This window comes from Oncorhynchus mykiss, chromosome 21, assembly GCF_013265735.2.
Source record: "Oncorhynchus mykiss isolate Arlee chromosome 21, USDA_OmykA_1.1, whole genome shotgun sequence".
NCBI classification, from domain to species: domain Eukaryota; kingdom Metazoa; phylum Chordata; class Actinopteri; order Salmoniformes; family Salmonidae; genus Oncorhynchus; species Oncorhynchus mykiss.
Genome location: NC_048585.1, coordinates 44,187,440 through 44,202,147, shown reverse-complemented (window position 1 = coordinate 44,202,147; position 14,708 = coordinate 44,187,440). Strand labels below are relative to the sequence as shown.

The window sequence follows — 14,708 nt, the reverse complement described above, 5'->3', positions numbered from 1 at the left end:
GTCCTGGTATGGCAATAGCACCGCCCTCGTTCGCATGGTGCTACAGATGGTGGCGTTCACAGCCCAGTTCAACACTGGGGCGGAGCTCCCGGCCATCCAGGACATCTATGTCAGGCGGTGTGGTAGGAAGACCCGGAAAATCGTTAAAGACTCCAACTACCCAAGTCAAAGACCATTCTCTCTGCTTCCGCACGGCAAGCACTAGTCTGGCACCAACAGGCTCTTGAACAGCTTCTATCCCCAAACAATAAGACAGATGAGTAGCTAACAAAATAGCTACATGGACTATTTGAGTTAACCTTGTATCGTTATTGACCTTTGCACCGTCTTTATGCTCACTCACACACACACTCCATCATTTGCTCACACACACACATTACGCACATACATTTATACTGACTCTACACACACACACACACACACACACACACACACACACACACACACACACACACTCACACACACACACACACACTCACACACAATCATCATATACACTGCTGCTACTTTGTTTATCATATATCCTGATGCCTAGTCACCTTACCCCTACACACATCTACCTCTATCGATCCAGTTTTTTTCTAGTATAACATTTATATTAATTCATGCAGTTGGCTTTTGAGTTTGCAAGAAAGGCATTTCACAGTACTTGTCCATGTGACATTCAAAACTTGAAACTTGGTGTTCTTAGTGTAAGAGGTCTCTTCATCTCCCCTCTCTGTCTCTTTCCAATACTACTGTATGTGTAGTTGACCCTGTTAAATAGCTTGCCATTTACAGCTGCTGTAAGGAGTAGTGGCAGGAGAGACCGAATGAGACAGAATGACAGGTTGGGTCTCGCTGTGACAGCGGCGTAAGGCAGGAGAGTATCGTGTGGCAGTTGTAATGACGTATTTAGGCTGCGGTGTGGGGTTGGTAACAGGCTGACTGTTGGGGCCTTCCTGCCGGTCTTCCTGCCTGTCTTCCTTCCTGCCTGTCTTCCCGCCTGTCTTCCTTCCTGCCTGTCTTCCCGCCTGTCTTCCTTCCTGCCTGTCTTCCCGCCTGTCTTCCTTCCTGTCTGTCTTCCTAGTAGATGTCTGAATAAAGGAGAGGCAAGTGAAAATAATCCTTACAAAGATCATGTTAAATAATGCACCCACTTATATAGACCATCGCTTTCTGAAAATAAATCAAACACATTCCTTAACTGCATTAACCTGAGCACAGTAAATGGACTTCACTATGGAAAACAACATTAACTCTGTACAGTTCTTAGATGTACTTGTTACAAAGAAGGGACCATCTCTAAGTACTACAGTTACAGCTGATCGTTACCATTCTAAAAAAGAGGTTTTTACCAGTCAGCCAACCTCATAGACCACGTCGCGTCTGTGACACAGAGGAAGAATATGATAGACAATCGTACTCTCTCCTTGAGCGTTTCCGCTTGAGAGGATACCCCCGATACCTGGCAGGAAAAAGCTCCAAAACAAGTTAAAAGCTTTGAACAGGAGCCAGTTACTTCATAAATCCCAAGAAACCGTTTTCTGTACACTAGCGACTCACTTTCAATGACAGCCGTAATGGAATCAGGTCTTTTCCCAATAAGCACTGGCAAATACTGTCATCAGACTCGTCCTTTACATTCTGCCTTCTAGAGGCATCTTTATTCACCTTTAACGATCAAGAAATCTATGAAACGTATTAGTTCCATCAGATGTGGCCAGAGAGAGAAAGGAGGCCTTCCGAAAAGGATGTTCCCCTGTAGATCATGTACACCCTCATAGGACCTATGAGAGGAAGTGATGTCTAACTTGCGCCTCTAAAGGCGCTATTTAGATGTTCTTGCCATTGGCTTCATATTGGATGAACATCCTTTGAAAGTCATTCTTGGGGACGATGAATCCGCTATCGGATGTCAACATATCACCTCGCCAGTTTGCGAGACATTTTATAGAGCGAATGAAAAGAGGTGATTGCGACAACAAATGACTCCAAAGAGATGTGTCAATGAAATTCCGTATCCCCACATGGTTTAAACGATGAACTGGATTCCCCCTCCTGCCTATAGGCCAAATTTAGACTGTTATACAAGAACACTGTCCGTATCAGATTTGACACATAATTTATGACTTCGCCCCACTTATTTATGCCTGATCAAATGAAATTGTATTTATTTTATTTGATGTCCTATGTGGTAAGTTATCTCATTAATTGATATAATGCATCCAAGTGAGTGGACACCTAAGGCAATTGATGTACAGGTAGACCAGAGAAGATTCATCCCTGATTGGCAGGTAAGTTGGCAACCCTGATTAGAAGCACCTGCTGCTCATCGGTTATTCGCCTGGGTTTCCTGCAAATGCTGTTTTGAATGAAAAAGATTTGTACCTACACACTGAAGTAGACCAAAAAGCCGAAACGCCTGTGTACGCTATCCCTGATGCAGTGAAAATAGGTCTTGTTTAAATGAAGTAAACTTCATTGTTTGAGTTATATTTATCTGAATTCATACCAACCAAACGTCCGGGAGAGTGTGATGGTCCTCTTTTGATTTGACACCTTGCTGCAAATGGAAGGATTGGAGAAGTGTGTAGTGTGCATGTGTGTGTTGATACATGTGTTTATTCCAACACTCCTACAAAGCCGTGTGTGTGTGTGTGTGTGTGTGTGTGTGTACTGTAGATGTGTGTGTAAATATTGGAAGCAGTATCCAGCATGATTATTCAGAGCCAGGCAGACACAGCTGTTCCCTTCACACACACACACACACACACACACACACACACACACACACACACACACACACACACACACACACACACACACACACACACACACACACACACTGCACCTATGGACACACACACAGGAGTCACACTGGCAGCCCTGGCATTACTGGCAGGCAGCACCCTACAGAATGAATGCACACTGGGTATAGACAGGGCGAGGGTGATCCAACAGTCAGGGACACACTAAAGAGACAGGGGAAGCACGTACCCCCGTGCACACAGGCATGCGTGAGCACACACAAACACGCACATGCACCATCACCCTCACACACATACCAAACCCATGTATCACATGTGTGTGTGTCCATATGTTTATTCATTGTCCACCTGATTCAATAAGAGGCATGAAGGTGTGTGTTAAAGGGAGACAACCCCAGCGTGTGTGTGTTTATATGTGTGTGTGAATGTGTGTCTCTCTCGCTCTGTCTCTGTGTGTGTGTGTGTGTGAGAGAGAGAGAGAGAGAGTCTTCTCTGTAGTGTCAGCTCTTTGATCAGCCTCCCCCTGCTCGGGAACCAACCTCTGGTGTCTTGGAGGCAGATGAAACGCACACACATACACACACACACACACACACACACACGAAACCCTGTGCCTCTCTCTCTCTTTGTCTCTCTCTCTATCCGGGGCCGCCTCATAGCCACAGAACACCCACTATCAATCCTCTCTTCTCCCTTCCCCTTAACAAGCGCTCCTTACCCCAGCTATTTTAAAGGCTATTGATATGGAGCTGAGGCTTTCATCTGGTATTGCACCAGTTTATTTATTGACAGCCCTTGGTTTTATTTTATACCCCCATTTATCTAAATATGTGAGAGGATGGGTGACTGGAGAATACGTGGGTAAACCCTGAAGGGTGGTTGACAAGGGTAAGGGTATGTAAATATGTGAGAGGATAGGTGACTGGAGAATACGTGGGTAAACCCTGAAGGGTGGTTGACAAGGGTAAGGGTATGTAAATATGTGAGAGGATAGGTGACTGGAGAATACGTGGGTAAACCCTGAAGGGTGGTTGACAAGGGTAACGGTATGTAAATATGTGAGAGGATAGGTGACTGGAGAATACGTGGGTAAACCCTGAAGGGTGGTTGACAAGGGTAACGGTTTGTAAATATTGGAGAGAGGGGAGTTTGGAGCTTTAAAAAGCCGGTGGTTCCTTTAGCTGCGTACCATACCTAAACAGTGTCAGGAAAGTAATGACGGGCCAAGTCTTCATTCCGGGTTATTGTTGCTGACGTCCTCCCTTCCTCCTTCCCACTCTTTTCTGCTGTGTCTAGTGACCCAATTCGCTTCTATTCAAAAGCTGATTTACCGGCCAGACGGCAGAATATTTGACATTATTGTAAAAATAAACGTTCTATTGACACCTTAATATCTCCTCTCTCTCTCTTTCTCTCTCTCTCTCTCTCTCTCTCTCTCTTTCCCTACCTTCTGCCTTTCCTCGGTCCCTCTCTCTTCTCTCTACCTACTTCCCCTTTCCTTCCTCCTCCTGCTCTCCACCTCTCCCTCTCTCTTCTCTCTACCTACCTCCCATTTCCTTCCTCCTCCTGCTCTCCACCTCTCCCCCTCTCTTCTCTCTACCTACTTCCCCTTTCCTTCCTCCTCCTGCTCTCCACCTCTCCCCCTCTCTTCTCTCTACCTACCTCCCATTTCCTTCCTCCTCCTGCTCTCCACCTCTCCCCCTCTCTTCTCTCTACCTACCTCCCCTTTCCGTCCTCCTCCTGCTCTCCACCTCTCCCTCTCTCTTCTCTCTACCTACTTCCCCTTTCCTTCCTCCTCCTGCTCTCCACCTCTCCCCCTCTCTTCTCTCCAGGCTTCCTGAGTACAGGCGACCAGTCAGCCAAGGGGAACTACGGTCTGTTGGACCAGATCCAGGCCCTGCGTTGGCTCAATGAGAACATTGGCCATTTTGGGGGCGACCCCGAGCGCATCACCATCTTCGGCTCCGGGGCGGGGGCGTCCTGCGTCAACCTGCTCATCCTCTCGCACCACTCCGAGGGTAAGGGGCACACTGGTGGGTCACATTCTTACTTGATTTGATTTGATTTACTTCTCAGTCTACTTAACCCTTGCCTGGTAGAATAAGGATCATTCAATGAACTGTGTGGTTACTTAAAAGGATAGGTTGGTTGAAAGTGAGTTCCCAAGGTACCATTAGTGTCACGCCCTGACCTTAAAGATCCTTTATTCTCTATTTTGGGTTAGGTCGGGGTGTGACTAGGGTGGGCATTCTAGTTTCTTTATTTCTATGTTGGCCTGGTATGGTTCCCAATCAGAGGCAGCTGTCTATCGTTGTCTCTGATTGGGGATCATATTTAAGCAGCCTTTTCCCAGCTGTTTGTTGTGGGATCTTGTTTTTGTGTAGTGCCTGTGAGCACTGCATTGACTTCACTCACATGTGGAACTCTACGTACGCTGCACCTTGGTCCATTTAACGATTGTGACAAACTGTGTCTCCTCATATATAATCAACTATACTACAATATAATTTCAGTATTCTTAACCTGGTAGAGTAAGAGAAAATGTACTATGTTGCTATTCACTGGAAGAGTAGAGGGTAGATTGGTCTGGTCATTCTATGGAAAAGTTAGGCGTATCCAATTGTCTTGTGGGTAGATTGTACCATCACTGAAAAGTCAATTACATTTTCATTCATACTCTCTGTCTACGTACCTGGTTGAATCATAGTAAATGTGAAATTGTGAGTGTACGATGTGGGTACTCACTCAAGAGGAGTAGGAGGGATAGACTGGTTCAAAGTGAGCTCAGACTGTGTGACACCTTATTCCACATAGAGTATCTGAGCAAAAAGTAGTGGACTACTTAAGGAATAGAGTGCAATTTGAGGGAGAGACTCAAAGTTTAAATTGGGAGCAATGTGGTCCAATGACCTGCAAGGAAACCTCGACACACACTCTCATGCTTTCATCACAGCTATTACACTACCAGGTATACTCTGATAGAGAGAGGGAGAGAGAGATAAAAGGAGAAGAGAGATAAAAGGTGAAGAGACATAAAAGATGGAGCGAGGGAGAGAAAGAGAAAAGGAGAAGAGAGGGGGAGAGAGATAAAAGGAGAGAGGGAGAGAGAGGGAGAGAGATAAAAGGAGGAGAGAACGAGAGAGGCGGAGAGAGAGAAAAGGAGAGAGAGGGAGAGATAAAAGGAGGAGAGAACGAGAGAGGCGGAGAGAGAGGGTGAGAGATTAAAGGAAGAGAGAACAAGAGGCGGAGAGAGAGAGATAAAAGGAGAGAACGAGAGGGAGGGAGAGAGAGGGTGAGAGATTAAAGGAAGAGAGAACAAGAGGTGGAGAGAGAGAGAGAGAGAGAGAGAGAGAGAAAGAGAGAGATAAAAGGAGAGAACGAGAGGGAGGGAGAGAGAGAAAAGGAGGAAAGAGGGATGGAGAGAGAGAAAAGGAGGAGAGAGGGTTGGAGAGAGATATAAGGAGGAGAGAACGAGAGAGAGGGAGAGAGACAAAAGGGAGAGAGGGGGAGAGAGAAAAGGAGGAGAGAACGAGAGAGGCGGAGAGAGAGACAAATAAAAGGAGGAGAGAACGAGAGGGAGGGGGAGAGAAAAGGAGAGAACGAGTGAGATAAAAGGGGGAGAGAACGAGAGGGACGGAGAGATAAAAGGAGAAGAGAATTAGAGAGACTAAGAGGGAGAGAGATAAAGGAGGAGAGAGGGAGAGAGGGAGAGAGATAAAAGGAGAGAACAAGAGAGGCGGAGAGAGAGGGAGAGAGATAAGAAGAGAGAACGAGAGAGACCGAGAGAGTTAAAAGCAGGAGAGAGAGATATGAGTGTGTATTGTGATTGTTTCAATTATCACGCTGTGTGTCTCTGTGTTTGAAGATCAACCTGACCGCCATACAGTAATAACTCACATTTGTGTGTGTGTGTGTGTGTGTGTGTGTGTGTGTGTGTGTGTGTGTGTGTGTGTGTGTGTGTGTGTGAGCATGTGTGTGTGTGCATGTGTGTGTGAGCATGTGTGTGCGTGTGAGTGCACACGTGTGTACATGCATGCTTTTCTGCGTGTGGGTGCATGCAGGTGTGTGTGTGTGCATGAGACTGTTAGTAAACAACCATGTACAGTGTGCATGCTCTCTCCACCCCTCACACCCTAACCTTCATGTTCTCTCCTCCCCTCACACCCTAACCTTCATGTTCTCTCCACCCCTCACACCCTAACCTTCATGTTCTCTCCACCCCTCACACCCTAACCTTCATGTTCTCTCCTCCCCTCACACCCTAACCTTCATGTTCTCTCCTCCCCTCACACCCTAACCTTCATGTTCTCTCCTCCCCTCACACCCTAACCTTCATGTTCTCTCCTGCCCTCACACCCTAACCTTCATGTTCTCTCCACCCCTCACACCCTAATCTTCATGTTCTCTCCACCCCTCACACCCTAACCGTCATGTTCTCTCCACCCCTCACACCCTAACCTTCATGTTCTCTCCACCCCTCACACCCTTCATGTTCTCTCCACCCCTCACACCCTAACTTTCATGTTCTCTCCACCCCTCACACCCTAACCTTCATGTTCTCTCCACCCCTCACACCCTAACCTTCATGTTCTCTCCACCCCTCACACCCTTCATGTTCTCTCCACCCCTCACACCCTAACCTTCATGTTCTCTCCACCCCTCACACCCTAACCTTCATGTTCTCTCCACCCCTCACACCCTAACCTTCATGTTTTCTCCACCCCTCACACCCTAACCTTCATGTCCTCCGTCATATCTTGTCTTGCCATTGACTCGTCTCCTCTGCTGCCACTCACCAATACATTGCAACCTGACCTTTCTGCTGTCAAACCCATCTTCATCATCATCGTCATCTAACCCCAGCCCTCCAGACTCCTCCACCTGTCACTCAAAGCCCCCGGGCCGCCAGGTAAGGAACATTCCCGCTCCCCTCGAAGAACGGCAATCACGTCATCGCACCAGTCAGCAAATGAACTGTGCCATGATATACATGAGTTTAAGGAGGAGAGGTGAATGGGGGAGGTGGGGAGGGGAAGGGAAGATACAGATTGTTATGATGAGAGAGGCGGAGGGGGGAGTGAGGAGAGGTAGAGGAAGGGAATATGAGAGGGGGATAGAGTAAGGAAATACATTGATTGTTAGGATTTAGGATGAAATATATACAGTGCCTTCGGAAAGTATTCAGAACCCTTGACTTCTTCCACATTTTGTTGCATTCCTTATTCTGAAAAGGATTAAATGAAACATCCTTAGCAATCTACAGACAATACCCCATAACGACAAAGCGAAAACAGGTTTTTAGACATTTTTGCAAATTAATACAAAATGAAAAACAGACATACCTTATTTACATACGTATTCAGACCCTTTTCTATGAGACTCGAATTTGAGCTCAGATGCATCCTGTTTCCGTTGATCATCCTTGAGATGTTACTACAACTTGATTGGAGGCCACCTGTGATAAATTCAATTAATTGGACATCATTTGGAAAGGTACACACCTGTCTATATCAGGTCCCACAGTTGACAGTGCATGTCAGAGCAAAAACCAAACCATGAGGTCGAAGGAATTGTCCATAGAGCTCCGAGACAGGATTGTGTCGAGGCACAGATCTGGGGAAGGGTACCAAAAAATGTCTGCAGCATTGAAGGTCCCCAAAAACACAGTGATCTCCATCATTCTTAAATAGAAGAAGTTTGGAACCACCAAGACTCTTCCTAGAGCTGGCCGCCCGGCCAAACTGAGCAATCGGGGGAGAAGGGTCTTGGTCAGGGAGGTGACCAAGAACCCGATGGTCACTCTGACAGAGCTCCAGAGTTCCCCTGTGGAGATGGGAGAACCTTCCAGAAGGACAACCATGCTGCACTCCACCAATCAGGCCTTTATGGTAGAGTGGCCAGATTGAAGCCACTCTTCAGTAAAAGGCACATGACAGCCCGCTTGGAGTTTGCCAAAAGGCACCTAAAGACTCTCAGATCATGACAAACAAGATTCTCTGGTCTGATGAAACCTAGATTGAACTCTTTGGCCTGAATTCCAAGTGTCACGTTTGGAGGAAACTTGGCACCATCATTACGGTGAAGCATGGGGGTGGCAGCATCATGCTGTGGGGATGTTTTTCAGCTGCAGGGACTGGGAGACTAGTCAGGATTGAGGCAAAGATGAATGGAGCAAACTATAGCGAGATCCTTGATGAAAACCTGCTCCAGAGCGCTCAGGACCTTGACTGGGGCAAAGGATCACCTTCCAACAGGACAACGACCCTAAGCACACAGCCAAGGCAACACAGGAGTGGCTTCGGGACAAGTCTCTGAATGTCCTTGAGTAGCCCAGCCAGAGCCTGGACTTGAACCCATCCAACCTGACAGAGCTTGAGAGGAACTGCAGAGAAGAATGGGAGAAACTCCCCAAATACAGATATGCCAAGCTTGTAGCGTCATACCCAAGAAGACTCAAGGCTGTAATCACTGCCAAAGGTGCTTCAAGAAAGTACTGAGTGAAGGTTCTGAATACTTAAGTGAATGTGATATTTCATTTTTTTTTCATTTATAAATTAACAAACATTTATAAAAACCTGTTTTTGCTTTGTCATTATGAGGTATAGTGTGTAGATTGATGAGGGGGAAAAAACAACTTAATCCATTTTAGAATAAGGCTGTAACCTAAAATGTGGAAAAAGTCAAGGGGTCTGAATACTTTCCGAAGGCACTGCACGAGCCCTTTTGTCAATCGTATATCTCAGCCTTTTATCGCCCTCATTCTTTTTCTTACTCTATCACTTCTTACAAACTTTCTCACCCCACTCTTCAACTCCCTCTCCTTCTCTCCCCCCGCCCACCCTTTCTCTCTTCCTCTCTCGCTCTTTCTCTGTCTCTCTTTCTCTGTCTCTCTCTTCTATGAGGAGAAATGCTGAGGTAGCAGGTAGGGCTAGCTCGTGTCTGAGTCATACACTTCCTAATAAACTCCCTGGGAAATAGAGGCTCTGCTCTGCGTCGGTGCTTAATAATTCACCAGGAATCTACAGAAGAGGAAAGGAGTGCGGAGGAAGAGAGCGAGACGAAGGAGGAACAGTAGGGAGGGATGAGAGCCCCCTCCTGTTACGAGGCACAGGACCGACGGAGAGAAATAGAAAAGAGAGAGAGCGAGAGAGAGAGAGAGAGAGAGAGAGAGAGAGAGAGAAATCTGTGGAAGATAGGAAGGAAAAGTCTCTTTTAGAAGCAGACTGTGTAGTCCCCCATCGATTTCCCAAGTCTGAGATTGTTGGAGTTAGAAGCACATGCCTTTCTCTCTGATTTGTTACAGTGAGTAAGATGTAGGGAAAAGCAAAGACAAATCTGTGGAGGGTAAAAGGAACAAACTTTCACAACCTAAGTATTCTCAATCCCTTCCCCAAGTCTGAACTTTTCAGATTGTTCAAAGAACAGTATTAACTTCTCTCTTCCCGGAGAGAAAGGAGGCAATGAGAGGATTCCACGTTAGACTATTGAGATGCACCCATGGCTGCTACTCTAGTGACCTAACATGTGTAGCACACTTTGACGAAACAAAGTGAATGTCCGCTCACCTTTTCCAGACGTATATAGGATATTTTTTTTGTCCAGATGATATTACGTTGGACGGTGATGAAACTGCCCCCTTACAGATGCAGTTGTATAACTTCTCCTTCCACTCTCTCTCTCTCCTCCAGGGTTGTTCCAGAGGGCCATAGCCCAGAGTGGCTCAGCCATCTCCAGCTGGTCGGTCAACTACCAGCCCCTCAAGTACACTAAGATCCTGGCCCGGAAAGTGGGCTGCAGCCACTCAGAGACGGCAGAATTAGTGGACTGCCTGAGGAAGAAGAACTTCAGGGAGCTGGTGGATCAGGACATTCAGCCGGCCCGCTACCACATCGCCTTCGGACCCGTAGTGGACGGAGACGTCGTGCCGGACGACCCTGAGATACTCATGCAGCAGGTGTGTGTGGGCGGGCGTGTATATTAGTCACAGCTCTCTGACTGCAGAGACAGAGGTACTTCATTGGTTGTGATGAAACCCCAAGCCGAGATTTACCAAGGGTAAAATGTAAAAAGATAAAGATTATGATAAGACATTACTGTAATGGTTCAGTGTAATTGAAGACAGTTTCATATTTGAGGCTTTTTGGTGTTTAATGCTCTTTTTAAGGTGCCCAAAGTGCTTCAAATTTTATGGGGCAGCACCACTCATCTCATCCACGTCTAATGCATTTATGGACCTAACGTGTCCTTCTCTTTTTCTGCCACTAGGGGGAGTTCCTGAACTATGACATCCTGATAGGAGTGAACCAGGGAGAGGGGCTCAAGTTTGTAGATGACAGTGAAGACAACGATGGGATCTCAGCTGCAGCGTTCGACTACACCATCTCTAACTTTGTGGACAATCTCTACGGCTATCCTGAGGGTAAGGGTCTCTGTGTACCTACCTATTCATGTACCGCTTTTCAGAAAGTATTGTGTGACAATATGAGTCAATATGAGTCTTCTTGGGTAAGTCTCATCAGAGCTTTCCACACCTGTATTGCGCAATAGTTCCCCATTATTCTTTCTATTAGGTGCTGAGGATCATGGCTAGATAGCCATTTTCGAGTCTTGCCACAAATTTAAGTCAAAACTGTGTAACTTGGCCACTCAGGAACATTCACTGTCTTCTTGGTAAGCGACTCCAGTGTAGATGTGGCTTTGTGTTGTAGGTTGTTGTTCTGCTGAAAGGTGAATTCCTCTCCCAGTCTCTGGTGTAAAGCAGACCAAACTACGTTTTTCTCTGGAATCTTGTCTGTTCTTGTCAGGCATACCCATAACATGATGCTGCGCCACCATGCTTGAAAATAAGGAGGCAGTTAGTCAGTGTTGTATTGTTGGATTTGCACCAAAGTTCAAGGACGTGTAGACTTTCTATAGGCACTGTATATAACCACTAGAGAGGAACAGTGTTTCCCAAAGCCAAGTTAAGTGGTTTACTGTTTGGTAAAATATTCTATTCAAACTTCAATTCACTAACATTTGCCATTTTCTCTGACTCCTCCCTTACTTTTCTCCTCCCATCTAGGTAAGGACATCCTAAGGGAGACCATTAAGTTCATGTACACCGACTGGGCCGACCGTGACAACGGAGACATGAGGAGAAAAACCCTCCTCGCCTTATTCACGGACCACCAGTGGGTGGCGCCGGCGGTGGCCACGGCCAAACTGCACGCCGAGTTCCAGTCTCCCGTTTACTTTTACACCTTCTACCACCACTGTCAGACGGAGACGCGACCGGAGTGGGCAGACGCAGCCCACGGGGATGAGATCCCCTACGTGTTCGGGGTGCCCATGATCGGAGCCACCGACCTCTTCCCCTGCAACTTCTCTAAGAATGATGTCATGCTCAGTGCTGTAGTCATGACATATTGGACTAACTTCGCTAAGACGGGGTAGGTGGCTGATGGGTAGGTGTTAGGTGGGTAAATGGTAGGTGTGTAGGTGATAGGTGGTTGATGGGTAGGTGGTTGATGGGTAGGTGGTAGCTGAGTAAGTGGTAGCTGAGTAGGTGGTAGGTGGGTAGGTGGTTGAGTGGTAGGTGGGTAAGTGGAAGGTGGTTGGTGGGTAGGTGGTTGGTGGGAAGGTGATTGGTTTGGTAGGTGGGTAAGTGGTTGGTGGGACGGTGGATTGGTGGGACGGTGGTTGGTGGGACGGTGGTTGGTGGGACGGTGGTATGTGGGAAGGTGGTATGTGGGTAGGTGGTTGGTGGGAAGGTGGATAGGTGGATAGGTGGTAGAGGGATAGGTTATTGGTTGGTGAGAAGGTGGGTAGGTGGTTGGTTGGTAAGTGGTTTGTGATAGGTGGTTTGTGTGACGGTGGTTGGTGGGAAAGTGGGTATGTGGAACAGTGGTTGGTGGGATAGTGGTAGGTGGGTAGGTGGTTGGTTGGTAAGTGGTTTGTGGGACGGTGGTTAGTGGGGCAGTGGTTGGTGGGTAGTGGTTGGTGGGAAGGTAGGTAGGTGGTTGGTTGGTAAGTGGTTTGTGGGACGGTGGTTGATGGGAAGCTGGGTAGATGGAATGTGGTTGGTGGGAAGGTGGTTGGTGAAATGGTGGTTGGTGGGTAGTGGTTGGTGGGAAGGTAGGTAGGTGGTTGGTTGGTAGGTGGTGGTTGATGGGAAGCTGGGTAGATGGAATGTGGTTGATGGGAAGGTGATTGGTTTGGTAGGTGGTTGGTTGGTAAGTGGTTTGTGGGATGGTGGTGTGTGGGACGGTGGTTGATGGGAAGCTGGGTAGATGGAAGGTGGTTGGTGAAACGGTGGTTGGTGGGTAGGAAGGACAGCGGTAGGTGGGACAGTGGTAGGTGGGACGGTGGTAGGTGGGTAGGTGGTTGGTTGGTATGTAGTTTGTGGGACGGTGGTTGGTGGGTCGGTGGTTGGTGGGAAGGTAGGTAGGTAGGTAGGTAGGTAGGTGGTTGGTGGGACAGTGGTAGGTGGGTAGGTTGTTGATGGGTAGGTGGTAGCTGAGTAGGTGGTTGTGGGTAGGTGGTTGGTGGTAGGTGGGTAGGTGGCTGGTGGTAGGTGGGTGGGTAAGTGGAAGGTGGTTGGTGGGTAGGTGGGAAGGTGATTGGTTTGGTAGGTGGTTGGTTGGTTGGTAAGTGGTTTGTGGGACGGTGGTTGGTGGTTGGTGGGAACGTGGTTGGTGGGAAAGTGGGTAGGTGGTTGGTGGGAAGGTGGGTAGGTGTTTGGTTGGTAAGTGGTGTGTGGGACGGTGGGACGGTGGTTGATGGAAGGTGGTTGGTGGGTAGATGGTTGGTAGGACAGCGGTAGGTGGTGGGTAGGTGGTTGGTTGGTAGGACAGCGGTAGGTGGTGGGTAGGTGGTTGGTTGGTAGGACATCAGTAGGTGGGACAATGGTAGGTGGGTAGGTGGTGGGTAGGTAGGTGGTTGGTGGGACAGTGGTATGTGTGTTCTCCCTCCTCTTGAGGACTATTTAATTTAGGGCTCTATTCAGCCCTTAGTGCTGAAGATCCACTTTATAGCGCGATTGACAGTTAATGGCACTGTTCCCGCTGTCGCTGTAGCTGCGTTCAGGGTAAACACTGTTTGTCGGTTCAATCGGAAATGACCTTACCATTTTTATGCAGATCTTCCGTGATACAGTACTTTGGCTATCCAGACCACCATGTCTATGACTTGCAGCCCTAACAAGAGTATCATACTGTATGTAAAAAGCTAAATGAAATGTCTTCTGATTTTGAATGTATAAATAGTTTTAATGTTGGTTTGTATCAAATTCATCAGGTTGTTTAACAGTGAAGTATACACTGAGTATACCAAACATTAAGAGCACCCCCCTTAGTATACCAAACATTAAGAGCACCCCCCTGAGTATACCAAACATTAAGAGCACCCCCCTGAGTATACCAAACATTAAGAGCACCCCCCTGAGTATACCAAACATTAAGAGCACCCCCCTGAGTGTACCAAACATTAAGAGCACCCCCCTGAGTGTACCAAACATTAAGAGCACCCCCCTGAGTATACCAAACATTAAGAGCACCCCCCTGAGTATACCAAACATTAAGAGCACCCCCCTGAGTATACCAAACATTAAGAGCACCCCCCTGAGTATACCAAACATTAAGAGCACCCCCCTGAGTGTACCAAACATTAAGAGCACCCCCCTGAGTGTACCAAACATTAAGAGCACCCCCCTGAGTGTACCAAACATTAAGAGCACCCCCCTGAGTATACCAAACATTAAGAGCACCCCCCTGAGTATACCAAACATTAAGAGCACCCCCCTGAGTATACCAAACATTAAGAGCACCCCCCTGAGTATACCAAACATTAAGAGCACCCCCCTGAGTATACCAAACATTAAGAGCACCCCCCTGAGTATACCAAACATTAAGAGCACCCCCCTGAGTATACCAAACATTAAGAGCACCCCCCTGAGTATACCAAACATTAAGAGCACCC

The 14,708-nt window shown here is 47.4% G+C and overlaps 1 protein-coding gene across 4 annotated transcripts in view; it reads left to right on the top strand.

The window, feature by feature from the left end:
• The window catches only part of LOC110500852 (neuroligin-2-like), a 210,935-nt gene that overhangs the window by 188,145 nt on the left and 8,082 nt on the right, over positions 1 to 14,708 (top strand). For 2 of the 4 annotated variants that reach the window (XM_036957939.1, XM_036957937.1), the window contains 4 exons: positions 4,583 to 4,768; positions 10,439 to 10,704; positions 11,016 to 11,169; positions 11,815 to 12,181. In XM_036957939.1, the coding sequence (XP_036813834.1) occupies positions 4,583 to 4,768; positions 10,439 to 10,704; positions 11,016 to 11,169; positions 11,815 to 12,181 (973 nt within the window). Of the gene's footprint in view, positions 1 to 4,582; positions 4,784 to 10,438; positions 10,705 to 11,015; positions 11,170 to 11,814; positions 12,182 to 14,708 lie in introns of all 4 variants that reach the window. The other 2 variants (XM_036957938.1, XM_036957936.1) reach the window with 1 other exon arrangement.